General features: G+C 39.1%; 1 protein-coding gene across 2 annotated transcripts; it reads left to right on the top strand.

Moving 5' to 3' along the window:
- The first annotated feature begins 214 nt into the window (after nucleotides 1-214).
- LOC147325052 (interferon-induced transmembrane protein 2-like) lies at nucleotides 215-3,471 on the top strand. 2 transcript variants are annotated; one of them, XR_015130259.1, is made up of 3 exons: nucleotides 215-481; nucleotides 724-2,156; nucleotides 2,865-3,471. XR_015130259.1 is itself a non-coding variant. In XM_086299323.1 (2 exons), exons 1-2 carry the CDS (start codon nucleotides 257-259, stop codon nucleotides 928-930), a joined length of 432 nt encoding a protein of 143 aa, XP_086155449.1. In that variant the 5' UTR covers nucleotides 215-256; the 3' UTR covers nucleotides 931-3,471. The 2 variants fall into 2 exon arrangements, 1 of the variants encoding a protein (XP_086155449.1); XM_086299323.1 differs by having other exon boundaries at nucleotides 724-3,471.
- The last annotated feature ends 9,114 nt before the right edge of the window (nucleotides 3,472-12,585 follow it).

The following is a 12,585-nucleotide window of genomic DNA, read 5'->3' as shown; positions in this document are numbered from 1 at the left end:
TCCAGCTAATAAACTATACCTGGCATTGCTATGAATACATTTTTTTTTGCAGGTTCATATTTAGAAATGTGACAGTTTGATGCATTCTTAGTGTGTTATTGTATTTTGTAGTGATGAAATAGTTGTAGATCTGGTTTTCATGAGCTTCCTGTTCCAACCCCCAAAAGCTTCAAAAGCCACAACTTGTGGTGAGTCTCTTGTTCTTGCACAACTTTCTCCTCTCCACATTGCAGCTGAGCTGAGAACAGTTTGAGTGATGAATCCTCCAGATTACCCGACTGAAGACGTGCCATTGCAGGGCGTGAATTATGGTGGACTCCCAATTCAGCCTGCAGTGGTCCAGCAGACTGCTGTGAACATCAACACAGATGTACCAGTCATCATTGAATACCCGCAAGACCATATCATCTGGTCAATCTGCTGCTTTGCCTACGCAAATCCTTTTTGCCTTGGACTTGCAGCTCTCATTTATTCCATCAAGGTGAGTTTATGGTAACAAATTTTAATTTCTTAGAAGTGTTTGTGTGTGTGTGTGTGTGTGTGTGTGTGGGGGGGGGGGTCAAAATAAAATGGTACAGGACAGAGCTCAGTAAAATAAAACCTAAAAAGTGAGAATAAGTTAAAAATAATAGAACAAATGGCTGACCAGAAGTAGTAATAGCAACACAGGAAATGTCAGATATTAAAGTTTTTAAAGTGTATAAAATGTTTTCATCCTTCCAGGCCAGAGACAGGAAGGTGGTTGGAGATGTGGATGGTGCACGACGTTATGGCTCCACTGCTCGCTGTCTCAACATTATCTCCACAATCATAGTTTCTACTGTGTTCTTGGCTTTAATAATTGGGATTACTGTTCTCACTACTACTATAGTTTCATACAGTACTGCTATTTTAAATTCACCCAGAGAACAGTATGGGTTTTCGTATTAAAATAAATTTTGCAACCTTCTATAACTTTTTAAATGCATCATCTGGGGGGGAAAAAAAGCCATTTTACAAAAATCTTAAATGGAAGTCTTCTCTATTTCTTTACTGACAAGTTTTGTTTTCAGACTTTGTTAGTTGATGCATAAATCCTGTTAGTAAATCGTTAAGAAATAAAAAGCTTCACATTTCAATAAATGTCTCTCTATTTTACTGTGCTTTACACAGTTTTGACTACTTATAATTTTCTTTTCTTTTTTTAACTTTCTTTTTTCCCCCAACCGGTAACATAGTTTAATGTCATGAGTGGGGAAAAGGGCAGAGTGATGTTTTCCTTCTCTGAAAATAGATAAAGTGACTATGTTTCACTCATGTGCATTTCCAAAAAATACTACAGCAGTTATAAATTTAGTTGGATCAGATTTTCAAACCAAGAAATGTCCCTGGGCCAGACATTTGAGGCAGCTTGTAAGCAACAGGTAACAATAAACTTCAAACCAATATAAAGGAACTAATAAAAGAAGTATTATTTATTCATTGTTTTGCTTTAAAAGTTGATCACATCTGAAAATATGCACAAGAATGCATGCATTTAAATAACAAATGAATTGTAAACGAACAGAATCTGAAGTAGTAATAGTTTTTTTTTTATTTAAAAAGCAATAAACTTTGCCCATATCAGACATCTGAATGTGCACAACAGGGGCGGAGCGTGGGGGTGGCTTACGGGGCTTAAGCCCGGGTTGTTTTGTCAGAAGCCCGGGGTATTTTGGAGTGTAATTTTTTCATAGTTAGATGCCTGGCTGACAACTGTATAAAACAAAAAGTACACACAATATTCGAAGCACATAGTGCACACTGTGGGAATTTACGACTGTGCGTGAATCCCCCCCTGATATTGGTATGATCCAAGCTCAGGCACTAAGCGACTGAGCGAGGGGGCAGGTACCAAAGCAAGTCATTCGTACCGTACAAATAATGTAAATATGACGGTGCATCATGAAAGATTGATATGAAACTGATCACTTGACCAATATTATTTTACTTGCTCTTCAAGTGAATCAACAAATGGCGAAATGAAAAGCCGAACAAATGCTATTTTTTAGAGAGTCTTAGCTTACGTGTGTTTATTTCATATTTTCAGTTCTTACCCTCCCCGACTAATTCGGTTTCAGTTATGTACTGAAATATAAGAATGGACATTAGAGGCTTCTTTCAAAGAAAAAACTCAGGTAAATGTTATTTTATATATTATGCTTTGTATGTTGTTCAGTATATTTCTATGCAAAACAAGAGGGATTTCAGTACACAGCAGGATATTCACATTTGTAACCAGATATTTACACTTTAGGGAGAAAACATAAAACATTTTTACTGTACAACATCAATTTAGAGTAAACTTTTGTTTTAGATAAATATTGAAATATATTTTGAATTAGTTAAATGTCAGAATAAAGAGAGACAGAGCTGTCTATTTTTTATCACTTTCATTAAATTTAGGAGTACATGTACACTAAGTTTATTGTTAATTAATAAGAAAACTCCAGACGATTCCATTCTGAGCTGAAGAAGCTTCTGATAGGTTAGTAGAGTCCATGTGAGTAAATTGGTGGCACAGCTGTGGATGCATATAAGGCAAAACACAGAGCCTGTTTCTTTGACATGGGAAAATCAAGAGATGTCAACCAAAACACCAGGAAAAGAATCGTGGAGCTCCATAAGTGTGGCTCAGTTTGAATACAATTTGGTGCCATTTGCAATTAAAAAACACAGACAGTTTCTCTCTTTACTCTTAAAGTTAACAAATATGTTTTTATATTTATCAATCTAAAAAAATAAACATTTAGTCTGATTTGATGTTACAATTAAAAAAGTGTTTGTGTTTTGATCTGAAGAGTTTGTAAATATCTGGTTTCAACTGTATATTTGATGATTGTCAGCACAAAGAGGGAGAGAGAGGAGCAGAGATTGAGATGGAGAATGAGGACAGAACAGAGATGAACAAGAGCAGGTGAGACACACATGTTAGTCAAATGGTTGCTTACTAAAAGTATCACTGTATCATAGGTACTCATGTATCTCGTACCTAGTGTTTCTTTTTAGGTTTGCTATTTTTCAAATTCTATATTTATTAAGTTCTGCAGGCTTGTTTGCACAACAAGGCTAAATAATTATATAAACTTTTCTCAATCTAAATATTGTACTTTGGTAGAATTAAATAAATAAGTGTAGTGCAGGTCTATGATGATTTTTAGTGCTACTATCATCTAGTTCTGATTGTGGTTATGTCTTGGTTAAGTCCTCAGTAATCCTGCTTTTGAACTGTTGTAGTCCTGTTTTAATTCTGGATCAGTTCTGGGTCTGGTTGAATTGGGGTTTAGTCCCTGTGTCTTGATACAGCCCCGACTTCGTTCTGTCTTGCTGCTCAATTAAAAAACTAGTTTAAGGTGTCCTGCATGTGTGATATATATATTTCCCTATATGAAGTCATTCTTTTTTGAACAAAACTCAAAACAGAGCCTATTAATCTTTCAGTCATTTCTACACCCCCCCCCCCCCCTCAAAAAAAAAAAAAAAATCCCACATGCATACTACCCTTTAGGGCTAAGCCCCGGGTGTTTCAAATGTCTGGCTCCTCCTCTGGTGCACAACATTAATGATTAAATCATATCAAAGCCATCACTGCAGAAACCCATTACATTATACACACAAATATAACAATTACATCGTCACCCTGATGGAACATAATTTTAATTTTAAGGCAGGCATGGCTTGTTACTCATCCAGTATATTCAATTTTATTTGTTGTAGCCTACATATATGTTAACATGTAATTACTCTGTTGACATTAGTGGGAGAAGTTATTTATCCATTTTTTGTTCTGTGCATTGAATGGGAGCTGATTTTTATTGAGTGTGTGAAAAACCTTAATCACATTTTTACGTTGATCCAAACACACTGAGGATGACTGCAACTTTGATAAGGCAAGGCAAGGCAAGTTTATTTGTATAGCACAATTCAACAACAAGGTGATTCAAAGTGCTTTACAGAGACATTAGAAACAAGAACAAGTAAAAAGCATGATTTAAAATTGATTAAAACAATCAAACTAACTAACTAACTCATTAACAAACAAACAAAACAGTATATAAAATCAAAACAGATAAAATCAGAAATAGATAAAATCAGTAGTTAAAATGTTAGTTTTGAAATTTAAGCTTAAAAGTGTGGATTTGGTGCTTTATTCAAATGCAGCTGAGAACAGGTGAGTCTTCAACCTGGATTTAAATAAACTGAGTGTTTCAGCTGATCTGAGGCTTTCTGGGAGTTTGTTCCAGATATAAGGAGCATAAAAGCTGAATGCAGCTTCTCCGTGTCTGGTTCTGACTCTGGGAACTGATAAAAGACCGGATCCAGATGACCTGAGGGATCTGGAAGGTTCATACTGGGTCAGGAGGTCACTGATGTATTTTGGTCCTAAACCATTCAGAGCTTTATAGACCAGCATCAGAACTTTAAAGTCTATCCTGTCACGGTTCTGGGTCATGTTGACCCAGCTTTCTGTTTTTCATGCTTTGGTGTTTTTCTAGATTATGATTTATGATTTATCAGTGATACTGTTTTGATTATGATGATTATTTAGTAGACTTTGGTCAGTGTCAAGTCTGTCTCTCTCTGTCTAGTCCGTGTCTTAGTAAAGTGTGTTTTGTTTCCTGTTTTACTTTGAAGGTTCTTGTTCCTGTCTGATGTCAGTGTTCCAGCTTTGCTCTCCCTGTCTCGTTAGGTCTTATTTCTCCCAGCTGTGTCCCCCTTCTGTCTCTAATTCCTTGATGACTCCCTCAGTGTATTTAAGCCCAGTGTGTCTTTGTGTCAGCGTCGTGTCGTTAACGTCTGTTCACCCTCACTTGCTGTTTGTTCATGATTTCCAGTCTGCCTGCATCTCAGTTTAGAGTTTTGTTTGCTTTTGTGTAGTGATGGCCAAATGAAGCTTTCTGAAGCACTGAAGCTTGTATTGAAAAACGGTTAATTACTCGAAGCTTTTCAACACAGTCCTCTCTGGTGACATCTGGTGGCCAAAAATACAAAGAGCAGCTTGAATCCACAAAATAAAACCAACTGCTTCATTACGATCGCCTACTCTACACAGTGGAGTTTTGTCTGATATTGGGCCGCTGTTGTGTTGCTTTGAACCTGTATTTTTTTTGGTGGTTAAAAAAATGTGTTTTATTTGTTTAATAAATAGTTTTGACCAGTAAACTCTCCTTGTTTAAACATGCACCATGGTGTGGTCTTCCTTTGCTTGTGAGTTCTTGATGTTAGTAAATACAATAATTGAAAAAAATACCACGTTACATATAATATATACATATAATAATGTACAACACATTATGGAGTATGCTTCTGCTCTGAGGTCCTGCCTCCATGCACTTATGCAATTAATCGCTAGACAGGTGCATTTATAAATAATATTATATTAGGGAAATTTTCCCAGACATATTTTTGACCTGGGGGTAGAATTGATTGTGAAATGGAAAGGAAAATGCTTATGAAATTGCAAATTAAAAACATGATGCATTTAAGGTAACCCTTTTTCATTTTTATTTAAAAAGAGAATTTGTTCTAATGTGCGATGGCCGAACCTGTTCCTTTTGGTGGAGATCATTTATCCTGCCTTAAGGAAAATCCCTTCACATGGCCCAGAGGAGGCTGGAGTGCACAGAAACTGGTAGAGATGCAGTTTTACAGTCTACCTGGGCCCCACCAACTATCAGCTAAAGAGAATAAATAAATTCAATTGCTGCACATTTGGCAGACTAACATTTTCAGATTAATTAAACAATAAAATATATATTTTTACAACATTACATATAAAGAGTCAAGTGGAAGTTTTTTAAGTTTTAAGTTATTTAATGATATTTATATTATGGAAGCAGATTTTTGACATTTTACCTTTTTCCCGTTTTCAGATATAATAAACACGCACAAAACAAAAGTAAACGGCCAGAACACAAAGCTGGAAAACTCACCCGATTGACAAAAATCAACTCAAAATTCTCCCACACAACAGAACCCCCTCTATTCCTCGCTGGCTCCAAATTTCTCAGTGGAATGATCAGTGTTTCGCTATCTGTCACCATCAAAACACTCCACAAATCCCGTGAATGATTCGCTTCCTTATAAACCATTGAATCAGATACCAAAGCAGTTAGGTTCTAAATGAAGCTTCGGACGTCCCCGATCACGTGACTCTGGCCAAACAAATCAAGCTTCGATACAGTGCTTCTGAAGCAGTGTGTTGATTTTTTTGACACACGCACCGGAGCTTCAGCTTCAAGCGGGCCATCACTACTTTTGTGAGTTTTATTTTATCTTGATGTTTAAAGCTGCATTTTCAGTTGAAACCTCGTTTACTAAGAATCCTGCATTTTGGGTCCACCACTCCTGCCTGCCTGCCACACAGCCGACCATGACATATCCTCTCACAGACAGGCAGCCAGTGTAAAGACCTCAGAGCTGGACTGATGTGGTCCACTTTTTTGGTCTTAGTGAGGACTCGAGCAGCAGAGTTCTGAATGAGCTGTAGTTGTCTGACTGATTTTTTTAGGTAGACCTGTAAAGATGCTGTTACAGTAATCAAGCCTACTAAAGATGAATGCATGGACTAGTTTTTCCAGGTCCTGTTGAGACATCAGATCTTTTATCCTTGAAATATTCTTGAGGTGAAAGTAAGCTGATTTTGTTATTGTCTTAATGTGTTTTTCTAAGTTTAGGTCTGCATCCATCACTACACCCAAATTTCTCGCCTGGTTTGTGGTTTTTAGGTGTATAGATTGAAGTTCTCTGGTGACCTGTAATCGTTTTTCTTTGGCGCCAAAGACTATTACTTCAGTTTTGTTTTTGTTTAGTTGGAGAAAATTGTGGCACAACCAGTCATTAATTTCCTCAATGCATTTACCAAGAGCCTGTACAGGGCCTTGGTCTCCTGGTGACATTGTGATATATATTTGTGTGTCATCTGCATAGCTGTGGTAGTTTATTTTGTTGTTCTTTATAATCTGTGCTAGTGGGAGCATGTAAATGTTAAACAGAGGGGGTCCCAAGATGGAACCTTGGGGAACTTCACATGTGATACTTGTCTGCTCGGATGTGAAGTTACCTATTGATACAAAATGTCTGTGAAGGTTCTCAGTCATCCAGGTCATCGTAGTCAAAGGAGCTTGCAAAGAAAAGCGTCTGGACTTCTTTAAGTTACTTGAAGCTTCTCGGATGAGAGGTGAAACGTCTTCAAGTAACTTAAAGAAGTCCAGACGCTTTTCTTTGCAAGCTCCTTTGACTATTGATACAAAGTATTTCCTGTTTTCTAAGTATGTTTTGAACCAGTTTAGTACAGTTCCTGAAAGACCTGCCCAGTTCTCCAGTCGTTTGAGTAATATGTTGTGGTCAACTGTATCAAATAAGGGGAATTATGTATGTTAACCTCAGTCCTATGTCAGCAAGTTTGAGTAGGTTGTGAATGTCGTCTCCTTCACCTTCGTGGGCAGAGCAAGTCCAACTCATTGACCACAAGCATTCTCTTTTAGATGTTTGAATAGATTACTCAGAAAGTAGACACTGAGTGTGGAGCTGTATTTGTTGTTTTTTTTGGGGGGGGGGGTCTTGCCTGCTGTTGAGCAGGAACATTGTGATCTCCTCTTTAAGATCACAAAAACACTCAAGCATGCAACCTTTACGCGGACTGTTGTGAAATGTGGAGCAAAGAGAGACTGAAGTCCCCCTGACTGCCCCTTGTCATCACAGCTGAGGGAATAAAAGGACTTGAAAAGCAGCCTTGTGTTAATAATGTGTTGAAAGTGGTCAGCGTGCAAAAACAGAGCTTTTCCCAATCAGCTAGTAAGGATTCGATATAAGTCTGATTATATGTTAGCAGAGATCTGAGTAGTGAAAATTTCTGTGCAGTCTATTCTAGTTTTTGTGTGTAGACATGATCCACTATTGACCTGTTTAGCCCTGTCTGAGTTTGAGAAGATACTAACTGTGTTGCCTACCCATGATTGTACTTTTGAGCAGGAAAAATAGTGTTAAATGTTGTAGAGTTAAACACAGAATTATGATTCATATGATATTTTTGCTGATAGTTAATTATGCTCATACTGATCAGAACATAATCAGTAAATAGAAAGATATTTGAGTTTGGCTAAAATAATTGTGATATCATGTGCAATAGGAAATCATGGAGACTATGTCGACCTCACAGTCACTGAATAAGTATTCTTCACTCACAGACTGCAACATCAGTTCCAGTTTCCAGCTGATATCTCAGTTTGTTACTATCACAGCTGATGGTTGATGGTGATGGGGAGTGGGTCCTCAGTGGATCAGGCTTGGTCAAGTGTGTTCCATGGATTCTTGATTGGATTTTGATCTTGGAGCATGGAGGCTCATAGGAATTTGACATGTTACTATGCGGGAGTGTGCTCAGTGTTTGAGTAGGTAGTCCATGTCAAAATGACTTCCACATAAAACCGAGGAGCCAAGTTTCCCAGCACAACGCTGTTGAAATACTATTTTCTGCACTATAAGGCACACTTTAAATCCTTTAATTTTCTCAAAAATCGATAGTGCACCTTATAATTTGGGGCGCATTATGTATGAATTTCCGGTAGAGATGGGAATCGTTATGGTTCTGACATAAACGTTAGTAACCAGACCGAAAAGCAGCGCACATTTCGGTGCTTTATTTCGGCGCTTTTTTTTTCTTCCTGAGATGTCATACACTTTGGATTCAGCCAATCATTTTACCTTTCCACAGATAGTAGGCGGGCCCAGGTACGTACATTCTTTTAGAGCAGAGATATAGATTAAAAATGTCCAAGGCAAAGCAGTCAAAAGTCTGGCTGTACTTCACAGCATTAGATGCAAACTCAGCAGCCTGCAACAAGTGCTTTAAGGTTGCACTCCTATTAAATCGCTCCCCTGACAACGCTGATCAGTTGCAGGTATGTGGCATCATCTTCAACTGTGGCCAGCCACCTAGCAGGGCATCTACACATCTACCGTCCTGAAGGTGCCTGTAACCCGGTCTACCAGATACAGCTGCATATTTCGAGAATTCCATCAAATTTTATTTCGGCATGCATGGAGATACTTCCTGGTGGCAACCATGAGGTATGCAAAACTGACGATTCAAGCAAAACGTGTAATAAAAGGGACAGTGCAAGTACAATGCTGTGAAAACTTATTTACCCCGTTCTGGATTTATTTTTCTTCATTTTTTTCAGATAATTAATATTTAATATTAAGCAAAGATAGCTCCACTAAAGCCAAAATGTGTTTTTTAAAGGGCAATTTCATTTATTAAGGGAAAAAGCTGTCCCGTGAGAAAAAGTAATTGCCCCCTAATCTTCACAACTGCTTGTGGCAGCCTTGGCAACTGGTACATTCATTTTGGGTAACTGATGCGATTTGGATCATTTAGTGAGGTTAAACTTCATGCCAGGAATGGACAGAATTCATGGTTCCATCAATTACAGCAGGACATCCTGAAACAGCACAGCAGCCCCAGGCCATCACACTACCTTCCTCCACCATGTTGAACTGTAGGTATAATGTTCTCTATATGACATGCTGTGTTAGTTGTATACCAGATAGCTGCCATTGGGTTCCTGATTTTCATTATTACAATCAGTGTAATTACAGCTCAAGCAGTTTCCTATTACAGTTACAGTTACAAACATCGATATTAATTACATTTAAGCATTTCCTCCTGTTGTGGTTAGGTCACATTTGTGTTTTCCTGCTTGAAATAAATTTTGAAACATTTTGTAAGCATGGTAATATATTAAGTAATCTAAAGTATTCAGAATACGTTACTCTCATTGAGTAATGTAGCGGAATACGTTACAAAACACATTTTAGGGCATGTATTCTGTAATCTGTAGTGGAATACATTTTAAAAGTAACCTCCCCAACACTGTTAGTGTCTTACTTTATTTTGTAGTGATGAATCAAACTATTGTGGATCAGGTTTTCACGGCCTTCCTGGTCACTTGATGCAGAAATCCTGTCAGTAAATAACTAAGAATTAAAAAGCTTCACATTTCAATAAAGGTCTCTCTATTTTACTGTGCTTTACACATTTTTGACTAATTATAATTTGATGAACTGGATGTCATTAACTGGTGACATAGATTTTTTTTTATACCACGAGTGGGTAAAAGGGCAGAGTGGTAAGTTATCTTTCTCTGAAAATGTATAAACTGACAATGTTTCACTCACGTGCAACTCCAAAAAATACTACAGCAGATGTGCATTTAGTTGGATCAGATTTTCAAACCTAGAAATGTCCCAGGGCCAGACATTTGAAGCAGCCTGTAAGCAATAAGTAATTATAAACTTCAAACCCATATGAAGGAACTAATGAAAAAAGTCACATTTATTCATTGCTTCACTTTTAAACTTGATCACATCTGAAAGCATGCACAAGAATAAGTGCATAAAAATAACTGAACCGAATCTGAAGTTGCAGTAATAGTTTAAAAACATCAAAGTCATGACTGAGTTTATTGGAACTGACTCTGACCAAGGAGAAATGAAGACATTTCAGCAGTTCAGAATATCTTGAGCAACAATTAGGTGATTACTAAAGTCATTGTCAAAGGAGCTTGCAGAGAAAAGCGTCTGGACTTCTTTAAGTTGCTTGAAGACGTTTCACCTCTCATCCGAGAAGCTTCTTCAGCTTCTCCATAGTGGACCTCATCACAGCCACGGAATCTGCCATACGGATTAATAAATTATCACAGACAGAAGCAGAGCAAATCAGGATGAAAGTCTCATCCAAGCTCTCCAGTGCCAAAGTCCCTCCATCCAACCTCACAATACAAGAAAAGAAGGCCGTCGCTTCCCTGAGCAAAGACCACAACATCACTGTTTTACCAGCTGATAAGGGAAGATGCACCGTGGTCCTAAACACTACAGATTACCATACAAAGATCACTACTCTCCTCAGTGACAACAATACCTACGAAGCCCTAAAGCGAGACCCCACAAGCAGCTACAAAAAGAAAGTTATAGCTTGCCTTCAAGACTTTGAAAAGGACAAAATTATTGACCGCCTTACATATCACCGCCTTTACCCAGGGGATGCCATACCCTGCATCTATGGACTTCCATAAGATCCACAAGGAAGCTGTCCCACTCAGACCCATAGTCAGTAGCATAAACTCAGCCACGTATAACATTGCAAAACACCTTGCTACCATCCTTGCGCCTCTCGTGGGGAACACCCCACACCACATCAAGAACTCCACCGACTTCACCGAAAAGGTTCAGAAACTTACCCTGGATCCAGATGAAACCATGGTGTCCTTTGATGTAGTCTCTCTCTTCACTTGCATACCAACCACGGAGGCCGTAGACACGGTCAGAAAACGATTACAAGAAGACAGCTCCTTGGAGGACAGGACCAACTTCACACCCGATCAGATTTGCACCCTGTTAGACCTCTGCCTCACCACTACATATTTCAAGTACAATGAAGGCTTTTACAGACAAAAACATGGCTGTGCCATGGGCTCCCCCGTGTCACCTATTGTAGCCAACCTTTACATGGAGGAAGTGGAAAGGAAGGCTCTTGGCTCTTTCAAAGGAAGAGTACCCAGCCACTGGTACAGATATGTGGACGACACCTGGGTCAAAATCAAGACACAAGAAGTGGAATCCTTCACTGCGCACATTAACGCTGTGGATAAAAACATCAAGTTCACCAGGGAAGACACAAAGGACAACTGTTTGCCTTTCCTGGACTGCGCCGTGCACATTGAAGAGAACGGCAACCTCAACATCGAAATTTACCGGAAGCCCACACACACGGACCAGCACCTCCTTTTTGACTCCGATCACCCTCTGGAACACAAACTTGGAGTAATTAGGACCCTACACCACCGGGCAGAATATGTTCCCTCTCAACCTGAAGGAAAAAAGAAGGAACACACACATGTAAAGGAAGCACTCAAAACGTGCGGATATCCTAAATGGGCGTTCTTAAAGTCAGCAAAGAGGCACAGAAAAGAAGACCAGACACCAGCGAAGGAGGATAAGAAGGACAGACGCAACAACATTGTCATCCCCTATGTAGCCGGTGTATCAGAAAAACTCAGGAGAGTTTTCTCCAAGCATGACATCCCAGTGTATTTCAGACCCAGCAACACACTCAGACAGAAACTGGTTCACCCGAAAGACAAAACGCCAAAACACAAACTTAACAACGTGGTGTATGCTGTACAGTGCAGCGAGGAATGCTCAGACCTCTACATTGGAGAGACCAAACAGCCACTTCACAAGCGCATGGCACAACACAGAAGAGCCACCTCCACAGGACAAGACTCAGCAGTCCATCTGCATCTTAAGGATAAAGGACACTCTTTCGAGGATGCCAATGTTCACATTTTGGACAGAGAGGACAGATGGTTTGAAAGAGGAGTGAAAGAAGCCATCTATGTCCACTGTGAGCGACCATCTTTGAACAGAGGCGGGGGTTTACGACACCAACTCTCTGCCATCTATAATCCAGTTTTGAGATCCCTTCCCAGACGCCTTAACGCCCACTCACATCCTGGGCCATCTGACCTCAGGAATTCGCATGACAAGGTGGGGCCAGGTTTC

Source organism: Aulonocara sp. 'chitande type north' Nkhata Bay, linkage group LG7 (assembly GCF_057382095.1).
Source record: "Aulonocara sp. 'chitande type north' Nkhata Bay isolate Kocher_YH1m ecotype deep benthic linkage group LG7, A_spYH_male_GT1.1, whole genome shotgun sequence".
In the NCBI taxonomy this organism is placed as follows: domain Eukaryota; kingdom Metazoa; phylum Chordata; class Actinopteri; order Cichliformes; family Cichlidae; genus Aulonocara; species Aulonocara sp. 'chitande type north' Nkhata Bay.
Note: the sequence above shows the minus strand (reverse complement) of the source record. Positions and strands in the feature narration are given on the sequence as shown.

What these genes read in the sequence shown, in the direction of transcription:
- LOC147325052 (XM_086299323.1), top strand. Translation starts at nt 257, where the DNA reads ATGAATCCTCCAGATTACCCGACTGAAGACGTGCCATTGCAGGGCGTG. An exon ending in CTCTCATTTATTCCATCAAG is followed by an intron (nt 482 to 723) that starts GTGAGTTTATGG and finishes TCATCCTTCCAG; the next exon opens with GCCAGAGACAGGAAGGTGGT.